This window comes from Acinonyx jubatus, chromosome A2 (genome assembly GCF_027475565.1).
Source record: "Acinonyx jubatus isolate Ajub_Pintada_27869175 chromosome A2, VMU_Ajub_asm_v1.0, whole genome shotgun sequence".
NCBI lineage: Eukaryota > Metazoa > Chordata > Mammalia > Carnivora > Felidae > Acinonyx > Acinonyx jubatus.
Window position 1 is genome coordinate 490515 of NC_069383.1, and position 16623 is coordinate 507137.

General features: G+C 42.6%; 1 protein-coding gene across 10 annotated transcripts in view; it reads left to right on the top strand.

Annotated features, from left to right (window-relative positions):
* Positions 1–14273, top strand: part of NCAPG2 (non-SMC condensin II complex subunit G2) — a 64189-nt gene extending 49916 nt beyond the window's left edge. For 9 of the 10 annotated variants that reach the window (XM_027051148.2, XM_027051149.2, XM_027051152.2 and 6 more), the window contains 5 exons: positions 1705–1845; positions 5231–5334; positions 6155–6255; positions 7421–7520; positions 13884–14273. In XM_027051148.2, coding sequence (XP_026906949.1) covers positions 1705–1845; positions 5231–5334; positions 6155–6255; positions 7421–7520; positions 13884–13935 — 498 coding nt within the window. In that variant the 3' untranslated portion in view covers positions 13936–14273. The remainder of the gene's footprint in view (positions 1–1704; positions 1846–5230; positions 5335–6154; positions 6256–7420; positions 7521–13883) is intronic. The other variant, XM_053217792.1, reaches the window with a different exon arrangement.
* Positions 14274–16623: the final 2350 nt, after the last annotated feature.

Consider the following 16623-nt stretch of genomic DNA (forward strand, 5'->3'; position numbering starts at 1 on the left):
TGGGAGTGAGAGTCACAGAGCTGGAAGGGCCTGGGGGTCCCTTGCTGGTAAAAGCTTTTGTGAAGTAGGGTTCTTGAGTAGCCAGTTCATGTGGGAAATACTGACCCATGTGCCACACTTGCTTTACTCCTAAAATCATACTGTCATTGGATAGGGCCAGTCTTTGTTTTCTTTCTTTCCTTTTTTTTTTTTTTTTTTAATGTTTATTTTTAAGAGAGAGAGCATGAATGGGGGAGAGGCAGAGAGAGAGGGAGACCCAGAATCCGAAGCAAGCTCCAGGCTCCGAGTAGTCAGCACCGAGCCTGACATGGGGCTCGAATTCACGAACTGTGAGATCATGACCTGAGCCGAAGTCAGATAATGGAGCCACCCAGGTGACCCCAGTCTTTGTTTTCTAAGTAGTGGTTTAAAAATGCAAATTAGCTATTCTTTTTTTTTTTTTTTTTTAAGATTTTACTTTTTTAAGTAATCTCTGCACCCACTGTGGGGCTCGAACTCACATCCCCAAGATCAAGAGTCCATGCTTCACTGACCTGGCCACCCAGGTACCCCCCAGCTATTCTTTTAATTTTTTAATTTTATATGTTTATATATAAATTATATAAATATATAAAAAATATATATATACACACACACATATATATATTTAATGTTTATTTATTTATTTTTGAGAGATAGCACAAGCAGAGGAGGGGCAGAGAGAGAGTGAGAGGGAGACAGAGAATCTGAAGCAGGCTTCATGCTCAGAGCTGTCAGTTCAGAGCCCAACGCAGGGCTCGAACTCACCAACTGTGGGATCATGACCTGAGCCAAAGTCAGATGCTCAACTGACTGAGCCACCCAGGCACCCTAAACGAAGTTTTAAAAAAATGCTTAAATAGGAGGATGTTTATGAAGCATTGAAGAGTTTCATTTTTTTTCTGCTCTTTTCTGATAGAAAGTGATTGGTTTGTTGGCCATGTTTTCCCTAGCTTACCAGTTCATCTTTGAGTTAATTTGAAATGCTTCTTTTTTTTTTTTGTAATGTTTATTTATTTATTTATTTTTGAGAGAAAGAGAGCTCACAAGTGGGGAGGTGCAGAAAGAGACAGAGAGAGAGAGAGAGAGAGAGAGAGAGAGAGAGAGGATCCCAAGCAGGCCCCGCACTGTCAGCACAGAGCCTGAGGTGGAGCTTGAACTCACAAGCTGTGAGATTATTCATGACCTGAGCCAAAATCAAGAGTCAGATGCTTAACTGCCTGAGCCACCCAGGCACCCCCAAATGCTTCTGTTTTTGATGAGTTGGTTCAAGTGCTGTGATCTGTTTGTGTAGTTTAGTTTGTGCCAGAATCTTTTATTTTCTCACCAAATCTTTTACCATTGACTGTGCTCCTTCTACCAGAACACATGGCCTCATGGTCTTCTTTCACTGTTGATGCTGTATCTTTATCTTTTCTTTATTTATGCTGTTGGTCCTTCTCTTCTTGGGGGTTTTTGCATTGCTTTTGTTGCTATTTCCAGTGGGCTTCACTGCTGTCTGTCCTTGTCTAGCTGTGGTGCCTGAGAGATCGGAGTCAGTAATGGGAAAGGAAGGAGTGGATGCTGATAACGGGCAAACAAGATTTGGGACTCCTGGACCCCTAGGGAGGACAATAGGAATGTTTGTCCTGTAAAGTGTCTTTTTTTAACCCCTGAAAAATGGCTAACTGGTGTGTTTTCTTGTAGCTTCTTTACTCAGTTCAGACCCCTCTTCATGAATTTCTAATGACCGTTCAGTCTTGGCATGCGGACACGCCCGTGCACCGGGGCGTACTTTCCACTGTGATCGCTGCATCTGTGGTGGAGATAAGTCACCGACTACGCAAGGTGATGTCTGTTGATCCTGAAACTCTTGTGTCTGCTTTTGACTGTACAACATTCTATTTTCTACTGTCAGCACATTTTCATGTTTTTCCAAGTATTTTTTAAGAACTCAGAGTTTAGTAGGTAGCCTGCTTCTCCAGTCCCCTCCCCTCAGTTTCCTAGCAGGCTTATGACTAGAGTCATGTGACTTTTGGGATGTTGTCATCTTTGACTAAAACCAAGCTAGTCCTTCCACTGTGAACTTTTTTTTTTTTTTTTTTTTTGCTGCATTTTAGAGATCTACGTGAGTTGATATATTTCTTGAGATTCTTCTCTCCTCAGGGCGCCTGGGTGGCTCGGTTGATTAAGCATCCAACTCTTGTTCTCAGCTCAGGTCTTGATCTCAGGGTTGTGAGTTCAAGCCCTGACTGGCCTCTCTGCTGGGCGTGAAGGCTACTTACAAAAAAAGAAAAAGAAAATCTCTCCTGACAAGGCAGAAGGAGTAGTGATCAGTGGGTGAGCAGGAGGCAGGACAGTTTGGGGTAGTTTGCATCTGACTGCATTGCTGTAGCATAAACCATACTTTTCTTTTTCATTTCTAAGCACAGGAAATTTGAATTTCCGATATCATTTTAAACAGATAATGTATTCATTTCTACTCTGTAAGTGACTGGCTGTGTTCCTAACAGTTGCAGATTTTTTATAGTTAGCTTTCTTGGGTAAAGATTGGCCTAACCAGGATGATAACTCCAGTCAGAACTGTTTCCCCAGAAAGACCTTCAAGGCATGGTGGGAGGGTGTGGAACAGTGCCATAGAAGATAGAAAGGTGATGATAGATTTTCTCTGTATGAAAAGATGGGATCTGACAGTCAATGTTGTTGACTTATATAAATGTACATACATATAATTTATTTGAATTCTGTACTGTGAGGTCATGAGTATGAAAAAAGCTAAGTTCCTATAACAATAGATTTTAAGACCCTCTTTAAAGCTTTAAGGAAGGTCATTTTGGTTTAGGAAAGTGATAGCTAGATTATACATAGAATTAAGAGCTAGGATTTATTTACTCCATCGAGCTTTATAGCTGGCAAGTATAGATCAATCGATTAATGGCCTATGGCCAAACCTGGCTCACCATCTGGTTTTGTAAATGAAGTTATATTGGAGCATAGCCACACCCACCGTTTACAGATTTTCTGTGGCTACTTCATCTGTAACTGCAGAGTTGAGTAGTTGTGACAGAGGTGGTTTGCCCACAGAGCTGATGTATTTCACTACTTTACAGGAGGTGTTCGCTGACCTCTCTTGTATCCTTACTGACTTGTCTGCATGTTCCATCAGTGAGAGGTTAGCGCTGCTGTGGATTTGTCTCTTCCCGTTAGTTTGCATGTATTTGGGAGCTTTGTTAGGTGTGCACATGGGACTACTATGTTGTTTTGATACACTGACTGTCTTTAGTTATGAGACATCTTGTCATCTCTGGTGATACTTCTCATTAGTCTGCTCTGGCATTTTTTCATGTTTGCATAGCATATCTTTTTTTTTTTTTTTTTTTTTTTTTTTTTTTTTTTTTTACCCTTTTGCTTTTGACCTGTTTTTCCTGTGTTTAAAGTGTTTCCTATAATCGCTACATGGGTAGACCTGGGTTTTTTTTTTTTTTTTTTTTGGTCTAGTTTACAATCTCTGCCTTTGACTTGGGGTGCTTAGCCCATTTGATTTTAATAACATAATGATATATGTATAGATATATTTTTTAAGTTTATTTATTTTGAGAGATTAAGAGCAGGAGCAGGGGAGGGACAGAGAGAGAGGGAGAGACAGAATCCCAAGCAGGCTCCCTCAGTGTCAGCACAGAGCCTGATGTGGGGCTTGATCTCATGAACCATGAGATCATGACCTGAGCTGAAATCAGGAGTGGGACACTTAACCGATTGAGCCACCCAGGTGCCCAATATATTTGGGTTTAATTTGACCGTTTTGATGTTTGTTTTCTATTAGTTCCCCTACTTCTTTTCCTGCCATTTCTTGATGAAATGGCAGTGTTTGCACTGTTCCATTTTATCTTCTCTGTTGACTTTATTTATTTTTTAACGTTTATTTATTTTTGAGACAGAGACAGAGCATGAACGGGGGAGGGTCAGAGAGAGAGGGAGACACAGAATCTGAAGCAGGCTCCAGGCTCTGAGCGGTCAGCACAGAGCCTGACACGGGGCTCGAACTCATGGACCGTGAGATCATGACCTGAGCCAAAGTCGGACGCTCAACTGACTGAGCCACCCAGGCGCCCCTCTTCTCTGTTGACTTTATATTGTCCTTTGTGTAGCTGTTCTAGTGGTTTCTCTGGAGATTTTAATATGCATATTTAACTCATGAGTCTCCCTGCAGAAATTACAGTGTGCCTGTACATTTTAAGTCTTGTAACAATGTTCTTCCGATTAGCATTCTCCTGTTCTGTGCTCGTGTTATATATTTTACTGCTGCATACGCTAAAAATCTCAAGATTTTTATTATAACCATTCAATAATCATTTGTCTGTATCACAAATGCATTTACATTTAAGATGTACATCATTTTAATGAGAAACAGCTATTTCATACATAAAGATGATTGACTTTAATATCCAAATTAGTATTATGAATCCTCCAGTGGGCGTATGGAAAGGCTGATTGAGGAGAGCTGTGTAGTCACACCTGATAGCTAAGAAGTAGGTGAGAGCCAGTGGTGGGTGTATGAAGGTGAGATTTGAAATAAAAGCATAACCTCCCTCCACCCCGACTCCTCTCCAGAGCAGGGTTCTGGATTTAGTCTTTCCGGGGAGCCATTTGCACATGCAGTTTATTCACCACTAATGGATGACTTTAAACTTGTAAGGTTGGTGATAAAGGGCATAAATCCAGGCAGAGTCCCCTTCATGCATCCAGACCACGTTACTCTTCCTCCTCTGGAGGAAGAGAACCACCAGAGGACACTGGCCACGCCCGGGATCTGCTGGGTGGAGGCCTGGGACGCCGCTCAAAGCCCTGCAGTGCCAAGGACGTCCCACAGCAAGGAATTAGCCAGTCCGAGATGTCAGTTGTGCTGGGACTGAGAAATCTGGATTCTAGATGAGTAGGAATAGCAAGTTAGACTCGCATAAAAACACATTATTTACAGAACATGATACCACATTAAAGGCTGTTTGACAAAAGTTTTGTCCATTGATGTATGTATCTTTTTACTTCTGTCTGATGAATAATATGCACCTGAATATAAAATAGATTAATCATAATTACTGTAGACATTTCAACAGTTAATAAAAATTATTCTTTTGGGTTTCTGGATGAAAACCCATAGCAGTGTAAAACAAGTAACTAGCCTTGTCTCCATTTCAATTTAGAAATTACTGATCTGTCTGGAACTTCTTTCTAGGTTTCTGATGTAGAAGAGCTCACCCCGCCCGAGGGTCTTTCAGACCTTCCGCCATTTTCAAGGTGTTTAATAGGAATAATAATGAAGTCTCCGATTGTAATCAGGTAACCATGCTCTCTTTATTGCCCTGATCTCCTCACTTGGACTGTGAGCTCTCAGTAACTTCTGTCTATTCTTTGAGCTCTCAGAATTTCTCAAAGATGCATTTTTCCATGAGAAAAGTGTTTCATATAGTGTTCTCTAATCAGCAATTAAAACCAGTTGCATTATTTTAAAAATTTGCATTATACAAACAAATTCTAATTTTCTATAACATCCATCCATCCAAATAGTCCCTGGTTATGCTTTTCATAACTAAAATTCAGCTAGAGGGAAACATTTAAAATGTTAATGTGTAGCAAATACTTGTTCCTAAGTACACTCAGAACGCTTGACTAGGTTCAGCACTAGTGTGGTTCTTTGGGTACGTGCTGTCCCTGTGTCACTTGGCTGCAGTTCGGGTTTGTTGTGGCCCAGGCAGGACTGATGGAGTATGGAAGGAGTGGTTCTGCACTTGCCTAATACCTGAGGGACTATAATAGCAGATACATTCAAAATGAAAACTTTAAAAAAAGCGTCATATTTAGCAGCCATAAATTATCTTTCAGTGACATTGAATCTTTTTTGTGTGCATTGTGGGTATACAGAGTAGCTTTTTTTCAATTACCAAAATGTCCCCATTCTCTTTCTGGCAACATCATGTGATGTTAATATCTTACCTGTGTGACTCGGCACATTTACAGCGAACGTATTAGAAGGTTTAATCCACGTTACCTGAAAGCTAGAATTTATGGTGGTTGATGAATCTTGGCTGTGTTAGTCCTCCTATAAAGTTTTAGGATATATACTATAGAATAATTCCAGATATTTATTAATTTTTTGCAGGTCATTTTTAGATGAATTACAGGCGTGTGTTACTTCTGATGATATTGAAGGCATTGTGTGTCTCACAGCTGTTATGCATATTATTTTGGTTATTAACAAAGGTTGGTTAAATGTTCTCTCATACTGTCTGGGATATTGCTGGGTATAATCTCATACAGAACTGTTACGGAATGTTTGGGAATTCGGTTCCATGTTTGTGGCATCCCCTTTCAGTCAGACCCTGCCAGCTCTTGCAGCCTGCTCTCCCATGCTCTGCACAAACAGTGTCTGCTGGGTTTCCTCTGCTCAGCTAACCCTGTACTAGCCTGGAAACCAGCTGGCTCACGCTTCCTAATGCAGTCCTGTTCACCTGTCACCTTTCCCCACTGGACCCATTACATGTCCCTCTTTGTGCCTCAGAATTGAATTCCTGTTGGTTTGTCATGTGTTACCTATGTTTAAAGTTCTGAATTTATTTTTGCTAATGATGGTATGTTTTGGTGTTAATACTTAATGAATGTATCTTCTGTTCTGCTTAAGCCTTGCACTTGCCTTTTCTGAATATCCCAGCCAGTTGAAATAGTACCGGAAAAATAATTGGAGATACTTATGAAATGCTCATCTCAGTATAAAATGCAGTAATCTCCCTGCAGATTACCATTAAGTTTCTGAATTTTTTGCTCAGCTTTACTAATGTTGAAATGATTTTCGAAGACATAACGTGTTACAGATAGAGAGTGCTTCTAGGGAGATAGGCACTCTCCATAAGCCTGAATACATGGCGTGCCTACAGAATCATGATAACACTTTGTGACTAGCATTACCCAGGCTGGGCATCAGAAAAGACTTCTAAGGGACTGTCACCCAAGTTGAGGCCTGGAGAATGAGGGGAAATTCTCCATGTGAGGGGGTGAGGACAGGGGCTGGGGTGCTGCTGAGCACCTAGTACTTAACAGGTGCTTAAATATTTGCCACACTGATGATGACTCTGAAATGTGGCAGTTGTCATCTCTGATGGAGGTACAGGTGATGGCATGGACGGAGCTCATGGAATTGTCCACTAGAGCTGTCCCTAAGGGCTGATGAAGTGCTTTCAAATGTCCACTTCATCTTTTCACATCCCTGTGAGGGGATGATTCCTGTTCCACAGGTCAGTGGGTAGATTAACTCGAAGGGTGGGGAGGCTCATTCTTCTTGAACTTGTGCCCATATCGATAGCAGAGTATGCTTACGTTTGTGTGCCAGTGTTAAAATCGTTGCTCTGTCTTTACTATAACTTCCTCTTAGGTAAACAGAGAAGTTCAAGAGTGAAGGATGTTGCAGCCACTGTTCACAGAAAACTGAAGACGTTTATGGAGATCACCCTGGATGAGGACAGCACGGAGAGGTAAAGCACTAGGTGTGCTCCAGGCACGTTTGCTGAGAGCTGTGGGTTCCCTGCCCGTCCGTTTGAGATCACGTTTTCATTCCTGCTGGTTACAGCCAGGCCGTGAGGAAGCAGGCTTGCTTGGGAAACCCCTTGGACATATGTTTAATTTACTCCCTGATTTTGTCTTCAAAAATAAAAACAAAATTGTCATCTCGTAAATTCTACTCCAGAAGAGTAAAGGCGTACAGACTTATTTTATATGTATGTACAAACCAGACAGATTATTTTTGGTGGTATGCTATGTTTTTGAAACTGTAGGCATTTCTCAGATATAATTGCTCAGTCCCCAAGCGTCCACAATGAGGATGGGAAAGGTCCCTCCATAACTTTGAAGAAATACTTGTCATTTCTTCATTCCTGGGGGGCTTGTTGGTGCCACAGGGACTGGTCTGAGGAAGGTGTTCATTGGGCTCCTGCAGCCGAGTGCCTTTGTTGTTACGTACCGTTTTTGACATGCTCTGCAACTTGCTGTAAACTCTTGTTATTAGTTTAGTTGTTTGATTCTCCGGCCAACCACAAAAACTGTTTTTCTTGCTGTTTTCTGACCTTCATAAGGTTAAATGTTAATAGAGCTCTGAACTTGGTAATAGTTTCACGCATGCCTGGGAAAGTACTTTTCTTAGTCACTTTCTCCTTTGCAAAAAGGCCTTGAAAACTCTAAATTGCTAAATTATGAACAAAGACAGTTTTATTTTTTTCTTCCTATCTGTATACCTTTGTACTCTTTCTTTCCCTCCCTTATTACATTAACTAGGACTTCAGTGCTTTTCAGTTGAAAAGCAGTCATGAGAAGGGGCGTCCTTGCCTTGTTCCTGATCTTAGTTGGAAAGCTTCTATTTTCTCACCATTAAGTACGTTAACTGCAGATATTTTGTGGGTGTTCTTTACCAAGTTGAGGACGTTCCCTTCCTAGTTGACTGAGAGTTTTTATTCTGCATTGGTGTTTGATTTTGTCAAACACTTTTTCTGCATCTACTGATAGGATCATATGCTATCATATTCTTCTTTAGTCTGTTGATAATGATGGATTACACTAAGCAATTTTTTTTAGTTTTTTTTTTTTGAGAGAGAGAGAGAGCAAGTGGGGAAGGGGCAGAGAGAGAGGGGGGGACAGAGAATCTGAAGCGGACCCTTTACTGACAGGCTGACAGCAGTGAGCCTGATGTGGGGCTCGAACCCGCAAACTGTGAGATCGTGACCTGAGCCGAAGTTAGACGCTTAACTGGCTGAGTCACCCAGGCTCTCCTGTACTAAGTCATTTTTGAATGTTGAACCGGGCTTGCATACTTGGAATAAATCCCAGTTGGCCGTGGAGAAGTTTTTATACACTGTTGTTATTAATTGTACGCAGTTGATTGATGGTGCTGTTGAGTTCAACCATGTTCTTAATGATTTTCTGCCTGCTGGATCTGTCCATTTCTGATAAGGGGTTGTGCTTTATATCTTTTGTGATCCTGATACTAGGTGCACATGAATTTAGAACTCCTACATCTTTGTAATAAATCGACCCTTTTATTTTTATGAGGGGTCTCTCTTTATCTCTGGTAATGCTTTCCCCATAAAGTCCATTTTGTCTGCTATTAAGACAACTGTACCAGCCTCCTTTGGTGTTTCCTGCGTGTTTGTGGCATTCCAGTCAGAAGGCAGAACCACACTGTGACCAGGACAGGGAGGTTTCCATGTCAGAAATCCTTCTCAGGGTGTTGGTCGAAGAGTTACTGGCTGGTGGGAGTTAGAGCGAACTCCAAAGCATAGAGGAAAGGCAGATGTGAGGAGCACCTTTGCCCCAGTGCTGAGACTGCTCCCCCGATGGAGTAGTCCTGAGGCCATCTGGCGGAACTCACTGGAAATCCAAGCTCTGGGGGCAGGGGATCTGCTGGAACCAAAGCTGGAGCCCTCTCCCAGTCCCGTGAGCTCGTGTGCTGCTCTGGTCAGGGGGATGCTGGCTGGGCGGCTGCTCTGTGGGGCCTGGTGGGGGCAGTGGGCTGAGGTGCCACTTGTGCCGTTGGGGTCTCCTGGAGGAGGCTTGGCTGTCTGCAGTGGTCAGAACCGGGAAGAGAAAGCCCCCATGGACCAGGCATACTAGCACCAGGCCTTGACAGGGTATGGAGCAGGGCACTGGAGTAGATGGGGATTTGCAAGACCTCGGTTGTGAGCAAGGGGAATGCGTTCAATTATGTGCTTCATCCTAAAAACTATTGAATATTTACCATGTGTTTTAATAAGGTCGAGTTTGCAACTGTATATTTGAAGGAGAAACCCAACAGACTCTAGGTTTCATGAGCTTGTTTTATTTCTAGACACTTACGGGGAAGAGGGAATTGATCTTCGATTTGGAGGAAATGAGGAGTGTTTGTATATTTCAGAAAACATGTGGCAGCATAAATATTTTTACCAGGCACATCAGAATTACAAACTGTAAATGTGATAAGGTATTTTCATAGGATGTGGCAACAATCTCAAGTCCAAGCATTTTACAAGATTTTTTTGCTTTTAGAAATAACATTTGCAAGGATAGGGTTTTTTTTTTAATGTTTACTTATTTTGAGAGAGAGAGCGTGAGCAGGGGAGGGGCAAAGAGAGAGGGAGAGAGAGAATCCCAAGCAGGCTCTGTGCTGTCAGTGCAGAGTCCAATGTGGGGCTTGATCCCACAACCATGAGATCATGGCTTGAGCTGAAATCAGGAGCTGGATGCTCAATTGACAGAGCCACCCAGGCGCCCCTAGAAATTTCTGTAATTTCCACTTGCACAGGGTTTTAAGGTGAGTATTTGTATCATGTTATATTGAGAGGGAAAAAAAAGCCTTAGAAATTCAAACTTCACACTGTGGAAAGTAAAGGATATTCAGAGCTGATAACTTATGGCAGAGTTCTTCCTGTTAAGGAGGAAACATCCTAAAAAAATAGGTATGGACTATGAAACTTGGGCCTCTTAAATATGCAAGAAACACACTGTAGAAAAGCCAGTATCTAAAAAAAAAAAAAAAAAAAAATTCAATCTAGGGGCACCTGGGTGGCTCAGTCAGTTGGGCATCTGACTTCAGCTCAGGTCATGATCTTGCTGTGCGTGGGTTCGAGTCCTGAGTCGGGTTCTGTGCTGACAGTGCAGAGCCTGGAGCCTGCTTTGGATTCTGTGTTTCCCTTTCTCTCTGCCCTTCCCCTGCTCATTCATTCATTCTCTCTCTCTCTCTCTCTCTCTCTCTCTCTCCCTCTCCCTCTCTCCCTCTCCCTCTCCCTCTCTCCTTCCCTCCCTCCCTCCCTCTCAAAAATAAATAAAACATTCCCCCCCAAAAATAAGTAAATGAAATCAGTCTAATGGAAAATAGACAAGATTTAAGACTAAATTTGAAAATATTACTGATTTGATGTTGGGGTAGATACATTAAGACAAGTCAGTATCTTTAAGACTCTGGTGGAAACCATTGGTCCAGTTAATAATTTAATCAATGGTGCATTAATTCAGAAGTGAACATTTTCTTAGTGATTATACTACTTTTCTCTCTAACAGTGCTAGTATTTCGTTACCTGGTCTGTTGGGTACTAAATAAAAAATGCTTCTCATTGCACTGCACCTGCCTCCCCCAGAGTAGCATCCTGTAAATTGGACTTAGTCTCTCAGGAGGAACGGTGTACATTTGCCAGCATGCTGGTGCCTTTAAATGCCGAGTATGTTATTTTTATTACTTTCGTGAATAGTCTGAAAATAGCAATAAATGTACAATTAGAAATTTTAGAAGTATAAATATTTCCTAGGATTCAGGCTATATCATGAATTTTCCCACTGAGTAAATGAATTGTAATCATATTATAAGCAAGTTATTTGCCATATTAATTATGCCCATATGTAGGCAACTTTGATAGTGTTATATGCAATCCCCAACATGAAATATTGTTATTAGACCTTGAAGGAAAGGAGTACTCCCTGAAAAAAATCACATCTTTTTTGTTATCAAGTATTGATGAGTAATATTATTTTATTCTCCTGCATGAAATTTTAATAGTCTTTTTAAAATGTTTTGGGACTGGATGCTTTTTATAGCTCATTTAAAAGCATGCTTTTATCATCATCAGTACCCAGTGGACCTTGGTGTAGATAATTTAAAACTATACGTAAATAAAGACAGGCCTTGTTTGTTTTATTAATTGTTTTTCTCAGAAAATTGATTTCGTCTGTTCCTCCCATGGCTGTGGTCACATTGGACTTTCTTCAGCATGTGAACACAGCCTGCCGTAGTCAGTGGGGCCTGATAGTGGACAGGGTTGTGAAGACTCGGCTTCTGACATATGCTTAAAGACTATGGGACTCAGGTGGGCGAGCACATCACTTGGTTCATATGTTGTGTCACACCTGAGAACCCTGGCCCAGGGAGGTAATTTGACTAAGGCTTGCCACCATTCCTTCCAGCTTGCTGCTGTGGTGGTGGCCTCCACAGGCCTGTGCCTCTCAACTGTTCACCGTCTCAGATCTATCTGCGGTGGCTGTGGGGCTCAGACATGAGGGTAGTGAGTAGTGAGAAGCAATCAGAGCAGCCATTACTCAAGTAACAGTGGTGGGCCAGCCAGCCAGTTAATAACAAGAGTCTTCAAAGAAAAACTCAGTTATACCCCAGAAGGAAAATGGAGAGTTAAAACCCCTAAATTTAAAATGTCCCTGACGTTGTGGAGAGACGTCACTGTTGAGACTCAGATTCAGATAGTCTAAAAGATCTGGGTGGCTCAGTCAGTTGAGCGTCCGACTTCAGCTCAGGTCGTGATCTCACGGTTCATGAGTTTGAGCCCCACATCAGGCTCTGTGCTGACAGCTCAGAGCCCATTTCAACACTCTGTCCCCCCTCTCTGCCCCTCCCCTGCTTGCGTTCTCCCAAATACAAATACATATTAAAAGATCATGTTGGAGGAATATCTCAGAACACAGACTAGATACTGAAGAAGATGAGTCATGGGTAAAGACAGATGAGAAATAAACCCAAGAAAAGCAGTAATTCAGCAAACAATAGAAGATTTCCCAGTGGAAGAAATGTGTAATTTTAAAAATTCTTTTTTTGTTTGTTTCATTGAATTCTGTGTGGAATAACACCTAAGTAAGTCTGAATAAAATTACTGAATTCCAGGGTAAAGAGAAAAACCTCAGAATTTCTCTAGATTTGTGCTGCCCCTGCACCGGCCACTTTGTTACATGTGGAAATTGACAACATGACATGTGGCAACTCTGAGCTGTGGCTCCGAAATGAAATATAAAGTAGGCCCTGGGTTCAGAAGATGGTGTGAAAAAAAAACATTGTAAAAATATATTAGTGTGTGTGGCTTCAGAGTCAATGTGGGGCTTGAACCCACAACCCTGGGATCAAGAGTCGGATGCTTTGCTAACTGGGCCAGCCGGGCGCCCCCATCCTTTGGGTATCTTGAGTTAAATAACATATACTAAGATGAACTTTACTTTATTCTTTTGAGCTCTTTTAATGAGGCAACTAGAAAATTTAGTTATGTGCCTGTTTGTACTGATACTGGACAGGGCTGTTCCAGACCACGTGGTTGGTTAGTCTCCATGGAGAGTGGGACCCAGGCAGACGGTAGCTGAACGATGAATCTGCTGAAATGTCACTGAGGCTAATGGTTGGTACTTGTGTCTGGGGCCCGCATACCCTCCGAAGGTAGTGCTTGGGACCCTCCAGGTTAGCAGGTGGCAAAGGAGGAAGGGACCATACCTGTGTGAGGTCTGCCTGGTAAGGGCTCCCGTGTGAAGTGGATCCTTGCAAGGCTTGGGGCAGTGTCTTGAGTGGGGTCAGCCCAAACCTGGCTCTGTTGGGTGGGGAGGAGTATATAAGGGAGGGCCTGAGGAAGTGAGGTGGGTCTAAGAGTGATTGGGTCTAAGTGTCATTGTAAGAGCAAGTCTTGGGGTAAATCGTTTTCATTTATCTTGTGCTTTTGTGGAAGGAAACAAAGCCCATGATTGTGAAAGGCACTTGACATGTTTATGAGTCTGCTGTGGATCCGAGTAGTGGTTTCGATCCTCACAAATGAGAGTACTTCTGAGTACATGAGAGTTCACCTAAGAAAACTTGGCCTGGTGGGCACATTTTATTGGGCTCGGAACTGCTGCTGGCTGTGGGAGCAGTGATGACGGCTCTAAGTGCTGATTCCTCGTGACGGGGATTCGTGCTCCATTTTACATCAGAAGCAAGTAGCGGAAGTTACTGATTTATTTCACTCTCTCTGAGCATACATTCAGTTGCAAACCATTTCTAGTTTTATTTTGTAAAAGTGTATGTTTGGGTATTTTGGTCGTTGATTTGTTATTAATTATCTTTCTTTGTGTTTCAGGTTTCTCTATGAATCGTCATCGAGGACTTTGGGAGCACTTCTGAATTCATAACCAACCTAACATCTTTGGTCGGGTGAGAACAGAGGAAAAGGACTTCGTGAAAATGAACTGAATGTGTATTTTCCTAGTGTTTCTAATGTTGATAATCTGTGTCATAGGAGTGGGACTTACTTGGGGAGTTAGAAGTAGGAAATTCAAAGGTTCTTAGGTTTTTGCCTGGTGCCTGCATGAATAATATATTTAACGTAAAGGACTCTAGGTATTAGTGGTGTGGAAACCCGTGGCGCAAAGGGGGAAAAACACTTTTCTAGCAAACTTGGTTGTTTTAAAAATGACTTTTGTATATATAATATTGCTTGAGACTATGACTAATAAAAGCAATGACAACATCTGTTTGTGCACTTTATTTAAAAATCTTAGTATGTGTCTTCCCCTTTAGAGACAAGGGTTGAATTGTGCCAAGAGTAGAAGGTGCTAAGAAGAGGGTGCCAGGTTCAGGGGGAGGAGCCGTGGGGGTTCCTGTAGAAGCCTCCTCTCCTCGTCTTGATGCTGCTTTGCTGGATGTCAAGACAGGCCGCTGGCTCTAAATATGAGTGACAGAGAACCGAGTCCTTCAGCCTGAAGGTGAATCACTGGTATCTTTTCTTTCTGCGAGCTGACATGGTGTCAGCAGAGGGCCAGGTCTGTGTCCATCTCCCTGTTAGCCACAATTTCTGCATTGTGACAAATGCAACGGGAGACCGTCTTCATTTGCTTACTTGTGTCCTCTGCCCCAGCTAAAAGGTAAAGAGCAAGTTCACTGCCTCTGTCTCTTGAAGAAGATCCAGAAACAGACTGTTAACCACAGTTATGAGCGGTCAGGGTAAGGGTTTTTTGAGGGATAATTGAGAAAGGGGAGTTAGGGGTGCTTATTTTAGCTAATTTTGAACATAAGACTTTCTAGACATCTTTGCCAACTAAGACATATTCTGTATTGGTGAATGTAATTTTTGTTTCTTTTTTGCCCTTGCCTGTGTTTATTTTAGTATTAAGAAATGAGCCGAGGGGCGCCTGGCTGGCTCAGTTGGTGGAGCATGTGACTCTTGATCTCAGAGTTGAGTTTGGGCCCCACACTGGGGGAGATTACTTAAAAATCCTTTAAAAAAATGAATTGAAGAATGTTCTGTCTTTCTATATTCCTGGAAGAGTTTGTGTAAGATTAGAAATAATTCCTTGGATTTGTTGTTAACACTCAACTCAATCTGTCTGAGCTCAGTGTTTTCTTTGTGGGAAGAGGTTAATTATTTTTTTAAATTTATACATGAGTTTTCAGAATAGTCAGGTTTTTCTCTTTTATCTCGTGTCAGTCTTGATGGGAAAAATAATCCAATTTGTGAAAAAACGTAATTCAGTTTTTATTGGGCCAAAATAGTTAATAAAATCCTCCTCTGGGCATACACCCTGGAGAAGTTCCTGTGCACAAGCACGAGGACCCTCGGAGCTCCAGTGTCTGCAGCAGCCGGGAGGAAATAGCGCCGACTCCCTTCTGGGGGTGGGGCAGCCGTTGCTCCTGCTCCATGGGGATGGCAGGACACGGCGGACGGCACCTCAGGGAGCGTGATGTTGAGGAAAAGAGCAAGTCATAGAAAAACAGTGTGATTTCCTTCTGGGAAGCTTAAAAACAGGTAAAACTGAACACTCTATTGCCTATGTTCACACAACATCTCAATATACTATTATTAATATGTATTGATAATACATCAATAAGCAAGGGAAGATAACAAAATTCAGAACACAGTATGGGAGGGAATGTTGGGAGGGTGTGTGAGATTCTATAGAGGTTACAGTAGAAATAAACTGGAAGCAGGTATTTGCGTGTTCATTTTACTGTTCATAAACTTATACATGTTATATTCTTTTGTATTCAATATTTAACGAAAATTTAATCAGCTGTGAGGAAGAGAGCATACACATCTTTGGCAAACGATGTGTTTTCAACTTGGGAGCACTCAGACACAGATCTCTCCAGCTGTGAACACTCCACTAGGCCAGCTCCCAGGTGCGTGGAAGAAGTGATGGCCCCACAGAGTGAAGATGCCAGAACCACTGTGCAAACCGTGGAAGGAGGCTCAGAGAGGTGCATGTGCTGGTGCGGGCTCTACACAGGGCCACAAAACCCACTGCAGGGCTACGTTCCATGGGAGGACATTGCTCACCAAAGCCAGATGTCTACCCTGGGGACAGGCTGATGGTGAGATAGGCCGTTATGGAACTAAGCTCTTTGACAGCCATGAGATTACAGGGCCCTGACCAAGACAACCAGCTGGCGGGAAGTGAACGTCAGACGGGTGGAGGCAATAATTGAAAAGAAGACAAGGCCAGAGGTCTTGTCCCAGCCCAGGAGAGTCAGAGAGGGCTCTGGAATGCAGCATCCCACAGTAGATGGGCAGTAAGGAGTCTGGTCAGTCTCTACCATCCAAGGAAGTCAAGTGGCCCCAGTGAGAATTCTCATTCTTTCGTCCGGGTTCCAGACCTGAGCTGTGAGTTACCAAGAGGCCAGGTACCCCAAAAGAAGGAAGTGTATGTAATTCTGTCCCCAAAGGGGCCTATGACCAGAGATCCTGGGGCTCTGGGAAAAGGTGATCCCCGAACATTGTAAAGACCCTGGGTGTGAGCTGACACGGGTGTGGGACGGCCCTGGGTTCCAGGTAATAAATGGAGATTGGCCCGCTGGCCTATGAGGACATGGTTGTGCAGAAG